Source organism: Scyliorhinus canicula, chromosome 17, assembly GCF_902713615.1.
Source record: "Scyliorhinus canicula chromosome 17, sScyCan1.1, whole genome shotgun sequence".
Taxonomy (NCBI): Eukaryota; Metazoa; Chordata; class Chondrichthyes; order Carcharhiniformes; family Scyliorhinidae; genus Scyliorhinus; species Scyliorhinus canicula.
This window is the reverse complement of record NC_052162.1, coordinates 43,568,586-43,594,129: the sequence shown is the minus strand read 5'-3', so window position 1 is coordinate 43,594,129 and position 25,544 is coordinate 43,568,586. Positions and strand designations below refer to the sequence as shown.

At 43.9% G+C, this 25,544-nt stretch overlaps 1 protein-coding gene across 12 annotated transcripts in view; it reads left to right on the top strand.

The window, feature by feature from the left end:
* The window catches only part of si:ch211-200p22.4 (phosphatidylinositol-binding clathrin assembly protein), a 176,464-nt gene that overhangs the window by 54,262 nt on the left and 96,658 nt on the right, over positions 1-25,544 (top strand). For all 12 annotated transcript variants that reach the window (XM_038775660.1, XM_038775658.1, XM_038775661.1 and 9 more), the window contains exon 2: positions 18,924-19,066. In XM_038775660.1, the coding sequence (XP_038631588.1) occupies positions 18,924-19,066 (143 nt within the window). The remainder of the gene's footprint in view (positions 1-18,923; positions 19,067-25,544) is intronic.

Sequence of the window (25,544 nt, the reverse complement as noted above, 5' to 3'; positions counted from 1 at the left end):
GACTCTTGCGCTAGATGCTCCATGAAGATTTGAATCCATTGGCTATTACCGATACAGCCTTGTTAGTGGCTATGAAGATGACATCTCCTCAATCCTGTGGGTGAGATTCCTTCCAGTCAGACACCGAAGACCTCTGGGCAGCACGGTGGTACAGTGGTTAGCACTGCAGCCTCGCGGCGCTGAGGTCCCAGGTTCGATCCCGGCTCTGGGTCACTGTCCGTGTGGATTTTGCACATTCTCCCTGTGTTTGCATGGGTTTCGTCCCCACGATCCAAAGATGTGCAGGGTAGGTGGTGGATTGCCACACTAAATTGCCCCTTAAATGAGAAAAACTAATTGGGTATTCAAAAACAAAAACAAAAATTTTTTTAAGACACTGAAGACCTCTAACATCAGACAGAGAACAATGAGGATCTGCATTCAGATGGCCAATTCCGTATCTGGCTTCCTCAAAGAGTACATGTCCTCTGTGTTGCAAAGCATTAATTTCATAGAATCCCTAACAGTGCAGAAGGAGGCCGTTTGGCCCATCGAATCTGCACTGCCCCTTTAAAAGAGCAATCTACCAAGGCCCAATCCCCACCCTATCCCAATAAACCCACTGGGAGAATGTGCAAACTCCACAGTCACTCGAGGACAGAATCGAACCTGGGGCTTCCTCGGGGTATTCAGATAGCCATCGATGAATCTCCTCTACTGTTGATAGTATCTCTTGAGGACCTTGGCATCTTCAACAACTGGAAATGCCACCATTACCTCAATGCCCTAATAGTTTATTATACTAAGCTGGGAATGTTAACGTAGATAATGGGGAAAGCTTCACAAAACCATTGTTCTTCATTGCTCCAACTTTCCTGACTCCCTCCCTGTTGAATAAGAAATGGTAATCGGATTGTTGGGGTCAAGACCTACCCAGTGCTATGCTCTTCGCACTACCGACAACACCGATCAGAAAAGGATCAACTTGGCATGGGGGTCGAGGGCATTCAGTGTTCTTAAAAACACATTTCTAGTGTCTGTTCAGGTAAGTGAGAGGTTTGTTCTATAGTATGCCCCTGTTAAAAGTACTGCCCTTATTAAAGTACCAAAGATTGTACAGGCTTGCTGTGCACTGCACATTTTGCCACAAGGAAAGGGTGATATTTAGATGCAAAGCCTAGAACTGGTATCTTCAACTGGATGTTCCGGGGTCTGTAAATGGTAACTTCCGTGGAAGGAGGTATAGTGGCAAATGCTGGAGTGACCAAAGATAAGTTATTAATAATAATAATAATAATAATCGCTTATTGTCACAAGTAGGCTTCAATGAAGTTACAATGAAAAGCCCCTAGTGCCACTTTCCAGCACCTGTTTGGGGTGGCTTTACTGTTTGAAAAGTGATAATCATCCCAGCCAATAACTTTCCTTGCCCCCCCCCCCCCCCCCCCCCCCCCAAAAACACACCCACACACACACCCGCACACACATTGTACCCTTTGTCAATATTTCTCAGTGGAATGGCTGTAGATCAGAAAGCCCTATAGGGTTATTTTCCATGTGGTTGTGATACTTAAGGATATTAAAGATTGAAACTAAATTGCAGTATTATGTGCTAAAATCATCAGTCAAAAAAACATCAGTGTGAAAGCTGAATAGAGCAGAAAAGCTATAAACTCCCAAAGAAAGCACAACAAAAATGTAGTTTGATAAATAGTGCCAAATAACCAGTCTTTAGCAGTGGTAAATAAATATTCTACACTCCTATGAGCTAACCATCAGGAGTAGTAACACAATTGAGGTTTAGTAGCAAAGCAGCAGTTTTAAAAGTAGTACAAAAATTATCTTTAACAAATTTACATTTAATGTATTTTTACAATTATAAAAAGCACAAAATTCCAAACATAAAATTATTAAAGAAAAATAATAACGTTGGCAAGATATTTTCAAACTATTGTGCCGTCAGTGTGCTGGAGGTGAGTGAGCAGGGGAAGGTGGAACCTACATGAGAGAGGCACCCTAGTCCATCTTTCAACTGCGCTGCTTCCTTGCATATGCACAAATGTACAGGATCTGTGTCCAACAAGTGACCTTGGATCTGGGAATGACTGGATCTGGGAATTGAGGATTGAATTTAGGATATTGCTGCGAAAGGGCATGCACTTTTGCTGCTACTAACTGTGTGTGTTTGGAGGCATTGAAATGTGATCCTTAGTGGCAAAGTAGGGATGAACAGAGCATTTTCAAGTTGGCAAACTATCACTCGCTGCAAGGATTAGTACTGGGTCTTCAGTTATTTAAAATCTAAATGAATACAATCTATATATTAATGACTTGACTAAGAAACCAAAAGTAATGTATACAAATTTTCTGTGATGCAAAGCTAGGTGAGAAGTGTAAGCTGTGAGGCGGATAGAGGCCAGAGAGGGATATAGGCAGGTTAAGTCAGCGGGACAACAGGGCAGAGATGGTGCTGTATTTGGGGAAGTATGAGGTTATTCACTTTGGTATTGAGAATTGAAAAGCAGACATTTTATTTAAAATTGTGATGCTTCTGAATGTTGATATTTGGAGAGACTTGGGTATACTCTTAATAAGAACACAAAAAATATAGCAGGCAGGTAGAGCAAGCAATTAGAAAAATAGATTGCAAGGGGACTAGAGTACAAGAGCAAGGAAATTTTGCTGCAATTGTACAGTGCTTTGATAAGCCACGCCTGGAATACCGTGATTTAAAACTAAATACAGCGGATGCTGAAAACCTGACATAAAAACTGAAAGGCGGTGGGGAGGCAGTAGTGTAGTGGTTTTGTCGGTGGACTAGTAATCCAGAGACCCAGGGTAATGATCTGGGGATCTAACTTAACAACTGTAGATGGTGGAATTTAAAGTCAATAAATAGGTGGAATTAGAAGTCTAATGATGATCATGAAATCATTGTCGATTGTCGTAAAAACCCATCTGGCTCACTAATGTCCTTTAGGGAACGCAATCTGCCATCCTTACCTGACCTGGCCTCCACGTGACTCCAGATCTACAGCAATGTGTTGACTCTTAAGAACCTTCTGAAGTGGCCTAGCAAGCCACTCCGTTATATTCAATTGCTACGAAAACAATGAAACCTGACGGGCCACCCAGCATCGACCCAGGCACCGGAAACGACAGTGACAAACCCAGCCCTGTCGACCTTGCAAAATCCTCCTTACTAACATCTGGGGGCTTGTGTCAAGTTCTGAGAACTGCCTCGCAGGCAAGTCAAGAAACAGTCTGACTGTCATACACTCAAAATCAAACCTTACAGACATCACTATCACCATTACTGAGTATGTCCTGTCCCACCGGCAGGACAGATCCAGCAGAGGTGGTGTATAGATGGGAGGGAGTTGGCCTGGGAGTACTCACCATCGGCTCTTGACCCTGGAAATCCCATGACTTCAAGTTAAACATGGGCAAGGAAACAGCCTGCTGATTACCACATACCATCCACCATTAGCTGATGAATCTGTACTCCTCCATGTTGAGCACCACTTGAAGGAAGTACTGAGGATGACAAGGACACAGAATATATTCTGGGCGAGGTACTTCAATATCCATCAGCAAGAATGGCTCGGTAATACCTCCACAGACTGAGCTGGCTGGGTCCTAAAGGACATAGCTGCTAGACTGGGACTGCAACTGATGGTGAGGGAACCAACAAGAGGGAAAATCATACTTGATCTCATCCTCCACAACCTGCCTACTGCAGATGCATCTGTCCATGACAGTATCGATGGAAGTGACCACTGCATAGTCATTGTGGAGACAAGTTCTGTCTTCGCATGAGGATACCCTCCATCGTGTTTGGCACTACTACCTTGCTAAATGGGATAGACTTTGAACAGATCTAGCAACTCAAGACTGGGCATCCATGAGGTGCTGTGGGCCATCAGTAGCAGCAGCAGAATTGTATTCAACCTTATGGCTTGGCATATCCCTAACTCTACTATTACCATCAAGCCAGGGGATCAACCTTGGTTCAATGAAGAGTGCAGGAGAGCATGCCAGGAGCAACACCAGGCATAACTAAAAATGAGGTGTCAACCTGGTGAAATTACAACACTGAACTACCTGTGTGCCAGGCAGCAAGTAATTACAGAGCTAAGTGATTCCCCAAAGGTACATAGGATCTAAGCTCTGCAGTCTTGTCACATCCAGCTGTGAATGGTGGTGGACAATTATACAACTCACTGGAAGAGGAGGCTCTATAAATAACCCCATCCTCAAATGATGGAGGAGTCCAGCACATCTGTGTAAAAGACAAGGCTGAGGCATTCGCAGCAATCTTCAGCTGGAAGTGCTGAGTCGATGACTCATCTCTGTTTCCTCCGGAGGCCCCCAGTATCACCGATGTCAGTCTTCAGCCAATACAATTCACTCCATGTGTTATCAAGAAATGGCTGAAATCACTGGATAGTGCAAAGGCTATGGGCTCTGACAATATTCTGGCAATAGTACTGAAGACTTCACTTGTGAGTCAGAACTTGTCGCACACCTAGCCAGGCTGTCACAGTATAGCTTAGACTGGCATCTACCCGGCATTGTAAGACCAATCCAACCTAGCCAATTACTGTCCGAACCTTCTCTATTCTCATCATCAGCAAAGTGATGGAAGGCGTTCTCAACTGTGCTATCAAGCAGCACTTACTCAGAAGTAACCTGCTCACAGATGCTCAGTTTGGGTTCTGGCAGGGTCACTCAGCTCCTGATCCCATTGCAGCCTTGGTTCAAATATGGACAGAAGAGCTGAATGCCAGAGGTGAGTGTGGCTGCCCTTGACTTCAAGACAGCATCAGGGAGCCCAGCAAAACTGGAATTAATGGAAATTGAGGAGGTGGAAGGGGGGAGAGAGAGAAATATCACCGCTGGTTGGAGTCCTACCGAGCACACAGATAGATGGTTATTAGGTCCATCATCTCCGCACCAAGACGTCACTGCAGGAGTTCCTCCGGGTTGTGTCCTAGGCCCAACCATCTTCGGCTGTTTGATCAATGACTTCCCTTCAGGTCAGAGTGGAAATGTTCGAAGATTGCCACAGCCCATGTCCAGGTGCAGCAAGACCTGGGGCTGACGCTGACGTTGGCAATTTACATTTGTGCCACAAGTGGCAGGCAATGACCATTTCCTATAAGAGAAGATCTAACCACCACCCCTTGTCATTCAAAGGCATTTTCATCACTGAATCTCTCAACCAACATCATGGGGGTTACCATTGATCAGAAACTGAAACTGAACTGAACAGGTGTCCCCTGCGGCCATCTCCCTGCAAAACAGATATACCGCTTTGGATACTGTTGAGGGAGATGGCTCACCAGGGGAAGGCAGCAGCAGCCAGGTTCATGGCACCGTGGCTGGCTCTGCTGCACAGCAGGGCAGGAAGAAAAATGGCAGGGCTATAGTGATAGGGGACTTGATCGTAAGGGGAATAGACAGGCGGTTCTGTGGACGCAATCGAGACTCCAGGATGGTATGTTGCCTCCCTGGTGCAAGGGTCAAGGATGTCTCGGAGCGGCTGCAGGACATTCTTGGGGGGGAGGGTGAACAGCCAGCTGTCGTGGTGCACATAGGCACCAACGATATAGGTAAAAAACGGGATGAGGTCCTACAAGCGGAATTCAGGGAGTTAGGAGTTAAACTAAAAAGTAGGACCTCAAAGGTAGTAATCTCAGGATTGCTACCAGTGCCACGAGCTAGTCAGAGTAGGAATGTCAGGATAGATAGGATGAATGCGTGGCTCGAGAGATGGTGCAAGAGGGAGGGATTCAAATTCCTGGGGCATTGGGACCGGTTCTGGGGGAGGTGGGACCAGTACAAACCGGACGGTCTGCACTTGGGCAGGACTGTAACCGATGTCCTAGGGGGGGTGTTTGCTAGAGCTGTTGGGGAGGGTTTAAACTAATGTGGCAGGGGGATGGGAACCAATGCTGGAAGTTGGAAGGTAGTAAAACAGGGACAGAAACAAAAGGAAGTAAGGGGAAAAGTGCAAGGCAGAGAAGACATAGTCAGAAATCCATAAGGGCGACAGTACAAGGTACAGTGACTGAGGGGAGCACAGTGAATAGGCCCAGTAATAACAAAAGGAATAAAACTGGAGATGTTAAGATTCAAAACAGAGGTAAAAAAAACAACATAAGTGTACTTTACCTGAATGCTCGTAGTATTCGGAATAAAGTAAATGAGTTGGTGGCACAAATCATCGTAAATGACTATGATTTAGTGGCCATTACTGAAACATGGTTAAAGGATGGTCACGACTGGGAGTTAAATATCCGAGGGTATCAAACTATTCGGAAGGACAGAGTGGATGGTAAGGGAGGTGGTGTTGCTCTGTTATTTAAGGATGACATCCGGGCAATAGTCAGGGATGACATCGGTGTTATGGAGGATAAGGTTGAATCCATTTGGGTGGAAATCAGGAATAGTAAGGCGAAAAAGTCACTGATAGGAGTAGTCTATCGGCCACCAAATAGTAACGATATGGTGGGGCAGGCAATAAACAAAGAAATAACTGATGCATGTAGAAATGGTACAGCAGTTATCATGGGGGATTTTAATCTACATGTCGATTGGTTTAACCAGGTCGGTCAAGGCAACCGTGAGGAGGAGTTTATAGAATGTATCCGCGATAGTTTCCTAGAACAGTATGTAATGGAACCTACGAGGGAACAAGCGGTCCTAGATCTTGTCCTGTGTAATGAGACAGGATTGATTCATGATCTCATAGTTAGGGATCCTCTCGGAAGGAGCGATCACAATATGGTGGAATTTAAAATACAGATGGAGGGTGAGAAAGTAAAATCAAATACTAGTGTTTTGTGTTTAAACAAAGGAGATTACAAGGGGATGAGAGAAGAACTAGCTAAGGTAGACTGGGAGCTAAGACTTTATGGAGGAACAGTGGAGAACCTTCCAAGCGATTTTTCACAGTGCTCAGCAAAGGTTTATACCAACAAAAAGGAAGGACGGAAGAAAGAGGGAAAATCGACCGTGGATATCTAAGGAAATAAGGGAGAGTATCAAATTGAAGGAAAAAGCATATAAAGTGGCAAAGAGTGCTGGGAGATTAGAGGACTGGGAAATCTTTAGGGGGCAACAGAAAGCTACTAAAAAAGCTATAAAGAAGAGTAAGATAGAGTATGAGAGTAAACTTGCTCAGAATATAAAAACAGACAGTAAAAGTTTTTACAAATATATAAGACAAAAAAGAGTGGCTAAGGTAAATATTGGTCCTTTAGAGGATGAGAAGGGAGTTTTAATAATGGGAAATGAGGAAATGGCTGAGGAACTGAACAGGTTTTTTGGGTCGGTCTTCACAGTGGAAGACACAAATAACATGCCAGCGACTGATAGAAATGAGGCTATGACAGGTGAGGACCTTGAGAGGATTGTTATCACTAAGGAGGGAGTGATGGGCAAGCTAATGGGGCTAAAGGTAGACAAGTCTCCTGGCCCTGATGGAATGCATCCCAGAGTGCTAAAAGAGATGGCTAGGGAAATTGCAGATGCACTAGTGATTATTTACCGAAATTCACTAGACTCTGGGGTGGTCCCGGTGGATTGGAAATTAGCAAACGTGACGCCACTGTTTAAAAAAGGAGGTAGGCAGAAAGCAGGAAATTATAGGCCAGTGAGTTTAACTTCGGTAATAGGGAAGATGCTGGAATCTATCATCAAGGAAGAAATTGCGAGGCATCTGGATAGAAATTGTCCCATTGGGCAGACGCAGCATGGGTTCGTTAAAGGCAGGTCATGCCTAACTAATTTAGTGGAATTTTTTGAGGACATTACCAGTGCAGTAGATAACGGGGAGCCGATGGATGTGGTATATCTGGATTTCCAGAAAGCCTTTGACAAGGTGCCACACAAAAGGTTGCTGCATAAGATAAAGATTCATGGCATTAAGGGTAAAGTAGTAGCATAGATAGAGGATTGGTTAAATAATAGAAAGCAAAGAGTTGGGATAAATGGGTGTTTCTCTGGTTGGCAATCAGTAGCTAGTGGTGTCCCTCAGGGATCCGTGTTGGGCCCACAATTGTTCACAATTTACATTGATGATTTGGAGTTGGGGACCAAGGGCAATGTGTCCAAGTTTGCAGATGACACTAAGATGTGTGGTAAAGCGAAAAGTGCAGAGGATACTGGAAGTCTGCAGAGGGATTTGGATAGGTTAAGTGAATGGGCTCGGGTCTGGCAGATGGAATACAATGTTGACAAATGTGAGGTTATCCATTTTGGTAGGAATAACAGCAAACGGGATTATTATTTAAACGATAAAATATTAAAGCATGCCGCTGTTCAGAGAGACTTGGGTGTGCTAGTGCATGAGTCACAGAAGGTTGGTTTACAAGTGCAACAGGTGATTAAGAAGGCAAATGGAATTTTGTCCTTCATTGCTAGAGGGATGGAGTTTAAGACTAGGGAGGTTATGTTGCAATTGTATAAGGTGTTAGTGCGGCCACACCTGGAGTATTGTGTTCAGTTTTGGTCTCCTTACTTGAGAAAGGACGTACTGGCACTGGAGGGTGTGCAGAGGAGATTCACTAGGTTAATCCCAGAGCTGAAGGGGTTGGATTATGAGGAGAGGTTGAGTAGACTGGGACTGTACTCGTTGGAATTTAGAAGGATGAGGGGGGATCTTATAGAAACATTTAAAATTATGAAGGGAATAGATAGGATAGATGCGGGCAGGTTGTTTCCACTGGCGGGTGAAAGCAGAACTAGGGGACATAGCCTCAAAATAAGGGGAAGTAGATTTAGGACTGAGTTTAGGAGGAACTTCTTCACCCAAAGGGTTGTGAATCTATGGAATTCCTTGCCCAGTGAAGCAGTTGAGGCTCCTTCATTACATGTTTTTAAGGTAAAGATAGATAGTTTTTTGAAGAATAAAGGGATTAAGGGTTATGGTGTTCGGGCCGGAAAGTGGAGCTGAGTCCACAAAAGATCGGCCATGATCTAATTGAATGGCGGAGCAGGCTCGAGGGGCCAGATGGCCTACTCCTGCTCCTAGTTCTTATGTTCTTATGAACGAGCCATATTAATACTGTGCCTACCAGAACAGGCCAAAGGCTAGCAATCCTATGACTAGTAACTACCCTCCTGACTCCCTAAAGCCTGTCCACCATCTACAAGGCACAAGTCAGGAGTGCAGTGGAATACTCACCTGGATGAGTGCCACCCCAACAACACTGCAGGAGTGCCGCCCCAACAACACTGCAGAAGCTCAACACCATCTAAGACACAAAGTAGTTCTGTTTTATTGCTTCCCCTTTCACAAACATTCAATCCCTCCATCACTTGTGGAGTGGCAGCCATGTCATGTGTACCATATGCAAGATGCACTGCTGGTCACTTACCATCCTGACTTGGAAATATATCATCATTCCTTCACTGTCTCTCGGTCAAAATCCTGGAACTCCCTCCCTCAGAGTGATAGAAGTTTACAGCATGGAAACAGGCCCTTTGGCCCAGCTTGTCCATGCCACCTAGTTTCAATCACTAAGCTAGTCCCACTTTCCCACATTTGGCCCATAACCCTCTATACCCACCCTGCCCATGTAACTGTCAACTGCTTTTAAAGGAAAAAAATTGTATCCGCCTCTACCACTGCCTCTGGCAGCCGGTTCTAGACCCTCACCACTCTCTCTGTGTGAAGAAATTTCCTCTCTGGTCTCCTTTGTATCTCCCCTCTCCCTGACAAAACTGTGGGTGTAGCTATACTTCAGGGATTGCAGCGGTTTAAGAAGATAGTTCACTATCACCTTCTGAAGAACAATTAGGGATGGGCAATAAATGCTGGCCTAGCCAGTGAAGCCTACATCCCGTGAACTAAATTTTAAAAAAATATCCCGGTCTGGCAGAATCTGAGGAGAGAGGAACATTGAGTCAAATATTTATTCAACCTGCTGAGTATTTCCAGCTGTTTGCTTTTATTCATGGAATAAGTGTGAAGATTTGACCTCCATATCCAAGGGGTAGTTCTGTGAAATTCATTTAGATTGGTTATGGGATGAGAAGCTTAGTAAATTGGACCTATACTGTCTCAAGTGGAGTAATTTGGGTCTTTTTGGGAATAAACAGTGATATGTTTAGCAGCACTAAAATACTTAATAAAATACTTTTATTGGTGTTAGCTAAGGAATGTCAGTGGAAGCAGAGATGGTAGAGATTGACTTAATAGAAGTGAGAATTGATGGGCATAATATATACGAAAGATGGCTATGTTTATATATGTCGCTTGTTCTGGATGGCCAAAATTGCAAGTTGTTAAAGTAAGTTGGGGGAAAGCTTGCAATTATCTTGCAGTCTTCTCTAGAGATGGAGAAGCCAGAGGATTTAATTGAAGAAAGGGTGCAAGAACATTCCTAGTTACTACAGGTGGGAAAGGTTTTGGAATTTTGTTGCAGTTGTGGTGGAGGCAGGAAAGCTGGCCATGTGGTGGTCAGCCAATTAGATATGCAGTTATGGGGCGGGCAGGAAATTGCTGATACACCGCTATTACACCATGATGGTAAACGGTCTGAGCGCCCTATTTAAAAGGCACCCAGACTGGCATCCACTCTCTCTGAAAACCAGCACACCATTCTTCCTGTCTGAGAGGAGGATTTTGAATTTAAATTTCTGCTACCCTTCTCCATCTGCATCCCAGGAGCTGCAAGCCATCACCCTGCACTCTCTGTCACTTTGTTGAACTGCCCTCCATCACCCTCAACCTGCCTTCTATGACCCCCTATTCACCCAGAATTACCCCTGATCAACTGATTCTTGACCTAGAGATGCCCCCCTCAAACACCCTAAACCTGTCGCTCTCAACCTGCCAACTATCATCTTTGTCCCTCCTCCCTGTCAATCTGGCCTCAAAATTATTGTATACACTCCCAGCCTCACCATCAACCTGCCTTCAATGTCCCCTCTACCAGCCCATGCTGCGGCAGAACTTTGCCTTACATCTGTTATGCTATTTTCCACTGTCACCCGTGGCACTTAGGGCCGCCACAATCGGACCTCCCTCCCTCGGACAGCCATGTCCTGGCTTTCATAAGACATAGAAGCAGAATTAGGCCGCTCAGCCCATCAAGTCTGTTCCGCCATTCAATCATGACTGATATTTTTCTCATCCCCATTCACCTGCCGTCTCCCCATAACCCCTGATCCCCTTATTGATCAAAAACCTATCTATCTCTGTCTTAAAGACACTCAGTGATTTGACCTTCACAGCCTTCTGCGGCAAAGAGTTCCAGATTCACCACCCTCTGGCTGACACCTCATCTCTGTTTTAAAGGATCATCCCTTTAGTCTGAGATTGTGTCCTCTGGTTCTAGTTTTTCCTAAAAGTGAAAACATTTTCTCAACGTCCACTCTCTCCAGGCCTCGTAGTATCTTGTACTTTTCAATAAGATCCCCCCTCGTCCTTCTAAACTCCCAATGAGTGCAGACCCAGAGTCCTCAACTGTTCTTCATACGACAAGCTCTTCATTCCAGGATCATCCTTGTGGTCCTCCTCTGGTTTACTTTCCAAGGCCAGCAAATCCTTCCTTAGATACGTGGCCCAAAACTGCTCACAATACTCCAAATGGAGTCTGACCAGAGTTATATACAGTCTCAGAAGTACATCCCTGATCTTGTATTCTAGCCCTCTCGACATGAATGCTAACATTGTATTTGCCTTTCTAACTGCCGACTGAACCTGCACGTTAACCTTAAGAGAATTGTTAACAAGACTCCCAAGTCCCTTTGTCCTTCTGATTTCCAAAGCATCTTCCCATTTAGAAAATAATCTATGCCTCTATTTCTCCTTCCAAAGTGCATAACCTCACACCTTTTCACTTTGTATTCGATCTGCCACTTCTTTTCCCACTCTCCTAACCTGTCCAAGTCCTTCTGCAGTCCCCTTGCTTCCTCAATACTACCTGTCCCTCTACAGATCTTTGTATCATCTGCAAACTTAGCAACAGTGCCTTCAATTCCTTGCTCCAGATCATTCAATGTATATTGTGAAAAGTTGTGGTCCCAGCACCGACCCCTGAGGAACACCACTAGTCACCAGCTGCCATCCTGAAAAAGATCCCTTTATCCCCACTCTTTGTCTTCTGCCAGTCAGCCAATCCACTATCCATGTCAGGATATTACCCTGAACATCATGAGTTCTTAACTTATTTAGCAGTCTCTCCTATGTGGCACCTTGTCCAAGGCCTTCCGGAAATCTAAATAAATCATGTCCACTGGTTCACCTTTGTCTAAGTTCCTTGTCACTTCCTCAAATAACTCTTAACAGATTTTTCAGACATGATTTCCCCTTGAGGAAGCCATGCTGACTCAGTCCTATTTTATCATGCACTTCCAAGTACTCCGCGATCTCATCTTTAAGAACAGACTCTAAAATCTTAAGAATGACTGAAGTCAGGCTAACCGGCCTATAATCTTCATCCCTTCTTAAACAGGGGTGTTACATTAGCCACTTACCAGTCCTCTGGGACCCTTCCTGCCTCCAGTGATTCCTGAAAGATCATCACCAATGTCTCCACAATCTCCTGAGCTATCTCCTTTTAGAACCCTGGGGTGTAGTCCATCTGGTCCAGGTGACATATCCACCTTTCGACCTTTCAGTTTCCCCAGAACCTTCTCCTTCGTAATGGTCACTGCACTCACCTCTGCCCCCTGGTTCTCCTGGAGCTCAGGCATTCCACTGGTGTCTTCCACCGTGAAGACTGATGCAAAGTACCTATTCAGTTCATCTGCCATTTCTTTGTTTCTTATTATTACTTCTCCAGCCACATTTTCCAGTGCTCCAATGCCTATTTTTGCCTCTCTTACTTTTAATATATTGAAAAAAACTCTTCCTATCTTCCTTTATAGTACTAGCTAGCTTGCACTCATACTTCATCATCTTTCCCCTTATATTTTTAGTTGTCCTCTGCTCGGCTTTAAAGGATTCCCAATCAGTGGATAGCTATACACTGATCGCCATGGACAACTGCCCACCTAGGCTCAGTGCAACAACCCAGCTTATCTCACCCTGTCCAACAAAGCTCCCCATACAAGAAAAGCAGCACCTCCTCACACTCTACACCCACATAGAAGACTTTAATTTTGCCAGTTGCATGCCATCTTTAACTAGTCGTGTGTCTGAAGGCACATGTGTCTCACTTGCTGTCAACTTAATTGCAAAGGGACTATTTAATTTAATTTAATTTAATTTAATTTGGTGGGTGGAGGGGGGCTTTTATTCTTAAAACTGTCTAATTGTATTTTTGTTGAAGTAACAGCAAAGTTCGATGAAGGAAAGGCAGTGGATGTTGTGTGTAGATTTTAAGAAAGGTTTTGACCATTTAAAGTACCAATAAAAGGCAAGTTAACAAATTGAGGCTCATGGAATAGAGGAAGGGTCAGTCTCAGATTGGATACATTATTGGCTTATGGACAGAAAATAAGTGAGTTATGTAAATGCTTGTTTCTCAGACTGGGAGATGGTGACCAGTGATGTTGCCCAAGGGTGATTACTGGACTATTTATTTGACCCAGTAAGCCCTCTTCCCAGCTTTAAATAATTTTGCTTTAGTGTCATTTACTCTTGCGAATCACTTTCGATTTATGCTGCCGTATTTGATTATACATCACCTGCAATCTGGTCCTATGCTGAACTCTGGGTCAGCTGCATTTTCTGATGCCAGAGCCACTGCCACAGTCACCAGAGGCTCAGGCTGCAGGGAGAGCGCAAGGCCTGAGACATGGGAGGGCAGGGCAGGGGTGGGAAGCTGCTGGCTTCCCACAGTGATGAGCTGTAGTAATGTGGGGTGCGATCTAACAGCCGCGCACACCGGGCACAAATCTGATCAAGCCGGTTAGATCGTGGGAGAGTTCGAAATCAGGAACCGCGCCGGGTGCTATCGGTTTTTGATCTAACTGGCCTGCCCCTTAACGAGATCCAAATCCCGCCATTGTGTGGTTGCAAATTCAATAATCACTATTTAAGGAGGGAGATGAGTGGTACAGCAATAATCTCCCTCAATGCCAGCAAAACTAAAGAGCTGGTCATTGACTTCAGGAAGCAAAGTACTGTAGATCAAGCCCCTGTCAGCATCAGTGGGGCCGAGGTGGAGATGGTTAGCAGTTTCAAATTCCTCGGGGTACATATCTCCAAAAATCTGTCCTGGTCCACCTACCACCAAGAAAGCACAACAGCGCCTATACTTCCTCAGGAAACTAAGGAAATTCAACATGTCCGCATTAACTCTTGCCAACTTTTGCAAATGCACCATGGATAGCATCCTATCTGGCTGCATCACAGCCTAGTATGGCAACTGCTCGGCCCAAGACCGCAAGAAGCATCAGTCGTGAACACAGCCCAGTTCATTACACAAACCTGCCTCCCATCCATTGACTCCATCTATACCTGCCGCTGCCTGGGGAAAGCGGGCAGCATAATCAAATACCCCTCCCACCTGCTTACACTCTCTTCCAACTTCTTCCATCGGGCCGTAAATACAAAAGTCTCAGCACGCATGAACAGATTTGAAAACAACTTCTTCCCTGCTGTTACCAGACTTCTAAACGACCCTCTTATGGACTGGCCTGATTAACACTACACCCTTGTGCTTTACCCAATGCTGGTGTTTCTGTAGTTACATTGTGTACCTTGTGTTGCCTTATTATGTATTGCTTTTCTTTTCATGTCCTTAAATGATCTGTTGAGCTGCTTGCAGAAAAATACTTTTCACTGTATCTCGGTACACGTAACAATAAACAAAATCTAATTTAAGGCCAATCCATCCAGCAAGCGGTCACGCAACTGACCTTTAGCGCACCTATTTAAAAATGTGACGGTAGCGCAATGGCTCTTGTGGGAACCGGAGGAGGTGAGTAAGCGTCTTGGAAATTAGGGCTGCTGCCCCAGTGCTGGGGAGGGATTGGGATGGCAGGTTCACGCCTGGGCTGAGGAGCGAGGAGCTCCGTGCCCGTGGGTTTGCGCCCCCCCAATCCCCCGAACAGGTATATCCACACCAGAGGCAACTTCAGCTTCTGCCTGTCCGTCCCACCAAACACCTCCCAAGACAGAGACCCGTCCATGGTAATATGGTGACGGTCACTTTAACCGTTTCTGACCGTGGCGCCCTCTGGCCGTAAATCTAAAGGCTATTGCTAATAGGGAATTGGCAAGGTTAGTAATGAGAGGACTTCACAGCTTCCAAGTCGATTCCTGTGGGGAGATGTGCCATGTTGCAGGCAGATGTCACTGCCTAGCATCCCATCGGGCTGTGAAGCCTGGACACTTAACTCTTACCCTACAGATGCACCATAGAAAGCATCCTATCTGGCTGCATCACAGCCTGGTATGGCAAGGTAAGGTCCACATCTAGGACATGTCCCACAACGACTGGCACTCAGCAATGGCTGTCGCTGGCTGAGTAACGCCTTGGACACCGCCACTCATGTTGCTGATGTCTTGCTCCAGGTTCTCCACTATGGCTGCCACCCTAGCAGTCTTGGCCTTGGTGCCATGCATTGCCGGTGCCATCTTGGAATCCTGGCATTGCCAGCCTGGCACCCTGGCAGTGCCTGGGTTCCAGACTGTCAATGCCCAGGTGCTGGTGGGGATGCCACGGTATCACTCTCCCCTATCCCCCACCACCCGGGTGTCTCTAATGGCCTGCGAGACCCCTCGAAGTGCCGTCACACTTGGTCCACGTTTGTGGAAACCAGTGCTAAACTGCCGGTGAAGGTCTTGCAAGAGCAGTTATTGACTCCTGAACACTGGGTGAAAGCGGCCTTATGGCTCATTTAAATATGCTGATCTGGATCATATTCGGTGAGGGTGAGACCCAGATCGCGCTGGGTAGAGCAAATCGGGTGAATTGTGATCAGCCCAGCGCAGAGACCGATTTTGGGCCTCTTGTGGGATTGGTAAGGCACAAAGCGGTGGCTGAATCGTGCTCCATGTTTACTTTCTATTCAATTCTTTTCATGTTTGTCTTTCAGCAGTGATTTAGTTACTCTTATGTCTTTTCTGTACTAACTTTAATAATTGTAAAAGATCAAGTTACAAAAAGGTTTACTTGAGCATGTATGCATCATACCCCAGTTGAACATTATGGTAACAGTATTGAATTACATTTGCAGCTGGACTAGATAGTGAAGTTAGTGCACCGTGAGCACAAAATCCTGTAGAAGTCATAGGAAAATGCAGTTAGTCAAATGAAGGACAAATCAAACCTTTCTGTAAAATAAAGCAAATTAGTGTGGGGAAGAAAAATGTCATGTATATAAGTAACAACGGTTTATAAATATGAGAAAAGCCAATAAAATGATTTTCAAAAACAAAATCTAAATTGTTTAGTTCTATGAAGTTGGAAGTTTTACTTTATTTTGTACTGTTACCAAGCCTCCATTTAGACTTCAGTTGTAGTTCAGAATAAATATAGATGTTAGAGGTAAGAAAGTGGAATTAAGTGAACCTTAATCTAGGTTATCAAATAGAGGAGGGGCTGAATCAATGGGAAAAATGGTTGACTCAGCTTGGTTCATTTTCAGTGCGGGTTTTATTTATACCAAGTTTTCTGAAACCTTGCTATAATTCTTGACACTAAATATGATTAAGTGTCTTCATCTGTGACCCAGTTGCCTTTAAGTGAGTTGAGCGTGGTTTTCAAAGATACTGGTCCCTGCACTTCCAGTCGGGAGTCCGCGCATGCGCACGTCGGCGGCCAGCCCGCACGACATGTCAGACTCGCACAGCGGAGCGACGCCGAAAATATAGGCCCCCCGAGATCGCGATTGTGGATCGGTGGCCCCTGATCACTAGTCTGCCCGTCCCTGAGCCCGCCCCCCCACCAGGGCGGTGGGGGTGCCATGCGCTGGATTTCGGTGTCAAGACCCATTCTCTGCCCTCGCGCTGATTGCGATTTCGGAGCTGAGGTTCAGAGAATCCCGCCCCATGTCTCAGAATTGTACACAGAGATCCTTATTTTGGTGCAATTGCAATAAATGTGTATATTGTTATTCTAGTTTAACTCTTTGCAGAAAGAGTAATTTCACAAATATATCTTAAATCAGGTTGCATAAAATAAAAAATGTGCTGCAGGAAACTGAGTACGGTAATTTAAACAAAAGCATTTTATTTCTGGGTTCAAGCTAGCTATGCTGATGAGATTAAAGTTTCTTTCTCTGAATACATTTTGTAAAGTCTCAATTAAATTTAGAGTGGGCTGGTCTGCAGCCCTTTCCCTGGTTTACCAGTAATTGTGATTGTTTTTGGCTGTGATGATTAGTCAGGGCTAAATATGGTTTGTGCGGTAATTGTTGTATTGACTAAGAAGCAATTGCTCTACTTAGAACTTGGCTGTGGCAGGAGATCTCCAAATAATTGGAACACTTTGAGATGTCCTCCAAACCATCCCTCAACAAGTCAAATCAAACAATCCTTTCAATTCATGGGAATTCCTGGCTTGTGACATATGAAAATGGCGAAGGTTTATTCAGGAAGGCACCAAACACAGAGACATTTCATCAGTAACACTCCGAGTCATGACATACGAGTGCATATACCTCCCAACAACCCATCTGCCTGACCATCGAAACACCACCTACCCTACATGTGGTAACGTCCGTAGTTCATACATTGAACTTTCTCCAAATCTAGCGAACTGAAATGAACCCAGTCGTCTTTGATCTGAGGGCCTGCCTAAGAAGAGAGGAGCTGAGACTAGGACTTGGCATATTGGGATTGATTACATAAAATTTTACTCTACATTTAACTCTGCTATATCTGAATAATAGTGACGTTGTATGCCTGAAATGGAAAATGACTAAATTCTCAGCAATACAATCTTGATACAGTATGGTGAGGATTTACTTGCTATTATAGTCACATTTACTTTTCGTCTTTTGACTGAATATAGTTGATGGGTAGGTATTTGTGACACAATTTTAAGTAACTGACTGGATGGGGACAATTCTTCAATAGTATGTGTATTTTGTTGTCTATTCTTTCATGAGATGCAGGCCTTGCTGCCGAGGCCAGCATTTGTTGGCCACCCCAAATTGCACTTGAACCATTACAGTCACCTGTGGTGCAGGTACTCTCACAGTACTATTAGGAAGAGTGTTTCAGAATGTTGATCCAGTGACTGTGACGGAAGGGTGATTTTTGTCTCAAATCAAAATGGTGTGTGGCTTGGAGGGGAACTTGCAAGTGATGGTGACCCCATGCGTCTGCTGCCTTCCAGGGGGTAGAGGTTGCAGGTTTTGAAGATGCTGTTGATGCCTTGATGAGTTGCTGCAGTTCATCTTGTGTATATAGTCTGGAGAGAAGGAAACTGAATTTCAATTATAGTTCCATTTCCATCTAACCATATGCCAATAAGGAACAGGAACTGAGATTTGAACATTGTGGAATACCATTCGTTATTCACAAAAGATCTTTTTCATAATTTATATTACAGTTCAAATAGGCGAAAGGACTGTGGCTCTCCTATCATGTAATCCTAATGGTAGGTTTGATGATTAGCTTGTCATCACAAATGAGACAAAATCCCTTTTATAGGAAAATGGATGGGCTTTATTATCTAGAAATGAGATGTCGAAGATAGTTATTTTTGGGCTTTGTTCCAAGTAGCTTTCACCCTAGCCCCAGAGGATAGCCCATAACTTATATCTGTGCTCATTACCATCACTTCAGTGACATCTGCCAACAAAATTTAATTAACATTCACTTTATCTATGTTCCTAGTTAAGGCCCTAAAATGGTAATAATACCAGATCAAAGCCTATGTTTAGCAAGTAGGCAAAAGGTAACCTTGCATACTTTGGTCAAATGTCCGAGCTGAATGTCGGTGTAGTGGTAACTACTAGCAACATAAAGCCTAATAGAAAAGGTCAGGTGCCAGAAATGTATTTTAATGGTCTTTGTTTTTTTCCAGATTTAATTCAGTGTACCAATGAGATGAATGTGAACATACCACAGATGGCAGATACTCTTTTTGAAAGGGCAACAAACAGCAGCTGGGTTGTGGTGTTTAAAGCTTTAATCACAACACATCATTTGATGATGTATGGGAATGAGGTAAGTGTGTTATCAATTGAGTTGCATCTCAAACGTTGGCTCTCACCATTTTGGAAGCACAGTGCCTATATTTGTAGCCAGATTGGTCAACATCAGTAGTGTATTGTGTGTGTCTTAACAGACCTGCCATGGCCAGAGACACTTTGAGTTTCCGTTCTGTGTTTAAGGCTTTGTCATAAAGGTTATGGATAGGTAGGTGGGAGGCATCACTCCAGCAGTCACATTCTAGCTGCAGGCTGGTTTGGTTTGTTGAATTTCTTCCCTATTCCCCAGAGTGGACGTTATTCGTATCAAATTTGACAGTAACTGTCAACAGGCTTTTCATGCAGCCATCAAGAGCTAACCTGGGTTGTTTGCTCAGTTATCAAGCTCCTCCCTTTGTAATTAGCTAATTCAACAGAAGCCAATGATCAAATTTTGTACCTTACTGATCTTTAGAGGTTTTTTTTTCACTGACCACATTAGTCAGGCCAACTGCCAGGAGAACCCTATATAATCTACTGTTAAATTATTCTTCCCCTTATTCCCATTCAAACCTTTTGGGCTTAAGGTTAGCTGCTTATGCACACATGAAAAATAAATTTTGCCAACATTGATGTCTGTGCTCTGAAGTAAAGATAATAGTTCCTATAATTTTTTTTTTAAGAATGAGCCTAACATTACATATATCAGAATAATTAAATGTAAAAAATCATTCCTGTTGAGTTCAAGGAAAGGCATTTGCTGACCGTATTTATAGTGATTTAATTAAAATAAACGGAGTACAATTCTAATGTGTAAATGTCCTTTTCGTCGGAGTTGCATTTCGCACAGACCTTGACATATTTTAACCACTGCTATTTTAATCAATCGAGCCAGCCTTTTCATCTATATATAAGCCATTCTAATGTTTCTCCTACCTCTTTCCTTCCCATGCAAAAGATCTTGTGAAGTATTCAATCTACCAATCAACCAACCGCTACACTATATAGAATGTAACCAAAACATTATTCATTTGAAAGCTTATGCACCTTTTTTAAAAAAAAAGTGCAAGGCTAGTCAAAGGAACTGAATTTGCCTGTCTGCAAGAATGAATGCTGTATCGTATTCTACATAAGAAATATAATTGATTTACTGGCAACAGTTTTCTTTAAGTTGCTAAATTCTGCATTTACCCAAAAATGCTGGCTGCCTCATGTGATTTGGCTGAGGCAACTGCAGAAATCCTTGGCTGTGCAAGATAAACATTGGGTGGTACTTCAGTAATGATGGTAACAATACTTATCTCAACTTTTCATGCAATAGAAATGAATTATCTAGTCACCAGTTTTACATTTTAAATGGCTCAGCATAAATGTGCTTTCCCTCCCTTTCTCCGTTCCCCAAAATAAGTACATTGGGGATATTACTTTATAATCTCAAAAGTCCCAGATGACCATAGGCCGCTTTCACCTTTTGAGTGGGAGAGCTGACTGATAGTGATTTAACCTGAGGATCACCACACCTTAAGCGAGGGACAAAGTTCAGAAGGTGGGCCTTCGTGAATAACCTCAGTGGCACTGGAATTGAACCCACACAGTTGGCCTCGCTCAGCAACATGAATCAGCTGTCTAGCCAACTGAGCTAAACCAACTCCCATTTGAGATTATAGTCTAGTGCTAAAGGAGTCACTTTAGGTTAGAATTGTTTGATTTTATTAAACCGATCATTGCAAAAAATGGAACAGTCCCTGATCCTCTGTATTGATCCCCAAACTCTTCGGTAAACTCTGCTTGGGTTGGTCTTTTGCCTTTTGTGAGATGATTTTGAAAAGGAGATTAGAATTCATAGTTCATCCCTTGGTTGGCTCGACATGGTTTCTATCAATTTGTTATTTGGAGAGGCAAGATAAAACAAATTGAAGCCTGTAAAGAACATGTGGCAAAACGTATTTGCAGATCATGTCAAGTTATTTTCTTATCTCTGAAAAAGTTAATAAGAATACTGTGAAGCACGTCCTGATTACTTGTCAAAGAAACTGCCAATGTAATGCTCTTGAACTAGCCATTGATGCATGGTTATACAAGTTATAAAAACAAGCAAAACTTAGTTGTGCATTTGAAGTGCATTTTTGAAATGAAGATGAGCTATCTCCGTTTTGAAATAACTGTTGTATCTTTGAACTCCACAAGGACATGCATAACTTTCCCCCTCATTCCTAGTCTGACCACTGAGCTGGGAGAGAGCCGTACTTGTTATCTCCAAGGAACAGAGACTTTTGTATAAATCCATTCTAGATCTTCATGAGTAATTGGGGGTAATTCAAGCAAAGTTGGCAAAGTTGTTTCACTGTTCTGGGATTGTTGTTGAATATTTCTACTCTTATCTCGCAATGAGCTGCATTTTTATTGGTCTTGTTGAATGTTTGCTGTAATTTCCGTAAACGTGATCTTGAACAGTCAGTAACGATTAGATTCGAAACCAAGGTCTCCTCCCACAGTCCAAAGATGTGCAGGTTGGTGAATTAGTTAATATTAAATGTTAATATTGCCCAAAGGGTTAGGCAATAACCTTTAATGAGATTAGATTATGGGGATAGGGCCTTGGGATTTAGCCTAACTAGGGTGCTCTATTGGAGCAAGGGCTGGTGAAAACCTGATGGGCCGAATGGCCTCCGGCTGTACTGTAAGGATTACTCCCTTAAATTATCTATACCTCCGAAAACCATCCACTATTCATTAGCCCTTTATCTGTAACCAACTAAGAGGTTGGAATGAATAATTGCCTCACTCTTTTACGACAACCCCTTAATTAAGCTTTAGCAGGTTCATAGTCTGGGTAATTTAATCTCCTGTTCTTAATAGTAAAAATTAATGTCGCCATAGTGCCAGATGACCATAGGCTGCTTTTCTCCTTTGAGGATGATGGTTGACTGGTGGTGATTTAACCTGAGGATCACCACACCTCAGGCGAACGACAAGGTTGAGAAGCAAGGCCTTGGTGGATATCCTCGGCTGGCACAGGAATGGAACACGTGCTGTTGGCTTTTCTCTGCATCACAAACCAGCTGTCCAGCCAACTGAGCTAAACCAGCCCTTCATATTACTGCAACAAATATATACCTTAACCCAGGCTTTTAAAAACATTACTGCAACAGATATAAAATACAATATGTATACCAATTTCTTTCATTCATCACCGTATCAGTGCACAAATCATTGAAGATAGCAGAAAAACAGTTATTAGAGCCCATGGGACTCTGGGCTTTATAAATTGGGGAATAGAGTACAAAAGCAAGGAAGTTGTAATAAACCTGTGTCAAAACACTAGTTTGTCTTCAACTGGCATATAGTGTACAATTCTAGACACCCCTTAGGAAAGATGTGAAGGCGTTAGGATGCAAAAAAAGATTCATGGTTAGGATGCAGAAAAGATTCATGAGAATGGTTCTGAGATGAGGAACTTCAGTTACGTGGCTAGATTGGAGAAGCACCGTTTTTTAGCACAGTTGCCTCACAGCTCCAGGGTCCCAGGTTTGATTCTCTGCTTGGGCGACTGTCTGTGTGGAGTTTACACGTTCTCCCCGTGCCTATGTGGGTTTTCTCCGGGTGCTCCGGTTTCCTCCTACAGTCCAGAGATGTGCAGGTTAAGTGGATTGGCCATGATCAGTTGCCCTTAGTGTCCAAAAAGGTTAGCTGGGGTTACTGTGTAATGGGGATAGGGTAGCGTGGGCTTAAGTAGGGTGTTCTTTCCAGGGGCCAATGCAGAATCAATGTGCCGAATGGCCTCCTTCTACACTGTAAATTCTATGAAGCTGGGGTGGTTCTTCATGGAGAAGAGTAAGAGGAGATTTGATAAAAAAGTGCTTGCAATCATGAGGTATTTGGACAGTAGATGGGGATAGATTTTTCCCTTTTGAAGGGCATCAATTTAATATGAATAACAAAAGAAGCAAAGTTGACCGCAGGGAAACCTTTTTTCATGCAGTGAATGGTTAGGGCCTGGGATGCATTGCCTAAATGTGGTGAAGGCAGATTCAGTCAGGCTCTTCGAAGGAGAATTGGATAAATACCTAAAGAATGCGATTTTCTTTTATCTCCCTGTGTTAAGAAAGGACGGCAGATTTCTTTCCCAAGATGGGTTTTTACAGCAATCAATGGTTTTGAGATCCCTATTAGAATAACTTTTAATTCCAGTTTAATTGATTGAATTTAAATTCCACCAGCTGCTGTAGTGGGATTGGAACCCGTTTTCCCAGAGTATTAGCCTGCGCCTTTGGATTACTAGTTCAGTGCCCCTCCAGATGCCCAAAACTGAGCAACCGTACACAAGACGGGATCTGGCCTATGCTCTATAAAACTGAAGCATCGCTTGCTCAATTTTGAATTTATATACCTTGTGATAAAAGCAAGCAATCCATTAATGTTCATCGTACCTACCATCCAATTACCAGCACATGTCCAATCAGCATGAATTTATTGGATGGTAGGCTGCATGGCCTACTCCTGCTCCTAATCTTTGTCTGCAAGTCTGAAATCACGTGTAGGCCAGACCTGCAATGCAGTCGACTTTGAACTGTTCCCTAAAATGTGCAAGCCACTAAGTGGTATTAAATCATTATGAAATCTAAAAGGACTGAAACTGGACAAACCACATGGCATTGACCTAGGCACCAGAAATGACACCCACGCACCTAGCCCTGTTGACCCTGCAAAGTCCTCCTTGCCAACATAGGGGCTTGTGCAAAAATTATGCAAAAATTGGGAGAGCTGTCCCACAGACAAGTCAAGTCTGCTATTGTCTGTAAGTTGTGATTCTGTGTGTATGACTATGTCCTCCCAGGCACAACCGCCACCATCCCTGGGTATGTCCCACCAACAGGAGAGACATGTAGGATTCTTAAGGGATTTGACGGGGCTAATGCTGAGGGAGTGTTTCCCCTCTAGGACCAAAGAACATAATCAGAATAAAGGGGCGCCAATTTAAGACTCGGGTGAAGAGGAATTTTTTCAGAGGGTAATGGGGATGGGATGGGCGCTGTATCTCTGTTCATCATCTTCAGTGCTTTTGCTCTTCAAACGCAAGGGAACATGCTTATCAACGTTGTCTCCAATAAGGGTATATTTTCTGTTCCCCAAACGCAGCCCTTCCGCTCAAAATTTAGCTCGGTCGCCCTGTGCAGCTACAATATCTGCAGCTGGAATGTTCTTGAGGTTCCCTTGCTGATGAGCGGCCCAACAATCACCCGCTTTGCTGAAAATTGCAGCATCTCCAACACCCAGTATCATCAGCTGTGGAATATAGTCTTCCCAACCCATCCTGAGTCAGAGCGAGAGTCCTGTGCACAGCAGAGACACACAGGTGGAGCTGGCACACAGAGTGACTCCTGGGTCAGGATGCTGAGCAATTTCAACTCAATTTCAACCCTGTTCCTATTTCTTATGGTCTTATAGGTGGTGACCCAGTGTTATACACTCCCTCGCCAAGAGTGGCTCAGTAACATCATTAGTCACTGAGCTGGCCAAGTCCTAAAGAACATTGCTGCTAGACTGGGTCTTCGGCAGGTGGTGAGGGGTGCAACTGTAAGGAAAAACAGCCTCCCCAATCTACCTGTCGCAGAAGCATCTGTCCATAACAGTATTGGGAGGAGTGACCACCTCATAGTCCTTGTGGAGATAAAGTCCCACCTTCTATTGAGAAGTCTTACAACATCAGATTTAAAGTCCAACAGGTTTGTTTCGAATCACTAGCTTTCAGAGCTCAGCTCCTTCATCAGGTGAGTTTGGAGAATACCTTACGTTGTGCTGTCTGGCACTACGACTGTACAAAATCGGGTAGATTTCAAAGGAAAAGTGAGGCTTTCAGCAGGTACGAGGGAAGCAAATCAGCGGAGGCATTAGTGGAGTACAAAGTGCGGGGTGGAGCTTAAAAAAGCAATTAGGAGAGCAAAGGGGATGTGAGAAAGCTCTGGCTGGTAAAAGTGGGGAAAATCCCAAAATGTAACAGTATATCAATGGGAAGAGAATAACCAGGGAAAGAGTAGGGCCCATTGGGGACCAAGGGGGCCATCTGTGGATGGAGCCAGAGGACATTGGTAGGGTGTTGAACGAATACTTCATATCTATCTTTACCCAAGAGAATGAGGATGTAGGTTTGGATCTCGGAGAGAGACTTCGAGGTTCAAATTAACATAGGGAGTGACGAGGTGTTGGCAGTGGACAAATCTCTGGTCTGGATTAATTGTGTCCCAGGCTGCTATGGGAGGTGAGAGAGGGGCTCTGACCTAAATTTTTAATTCCTCTTTGGCCATGGGGAGAGTGCCAGATGCGAACAGCTAATGTGGTTTCACTACTTAAGATGGATTGTGGAGAGAAGCCAAGGAACTACAGACCAGGTGAGTCCCACATCAGTGGTAGGGAACCTATTGGGGAACATTCTGAAGAGAGAATCTATCTCCACTTGAGGCAAGGTTTTATCAGGGATAGTCAGCATGGCTTTGTCAGAGGGAGCCATGCCTAAC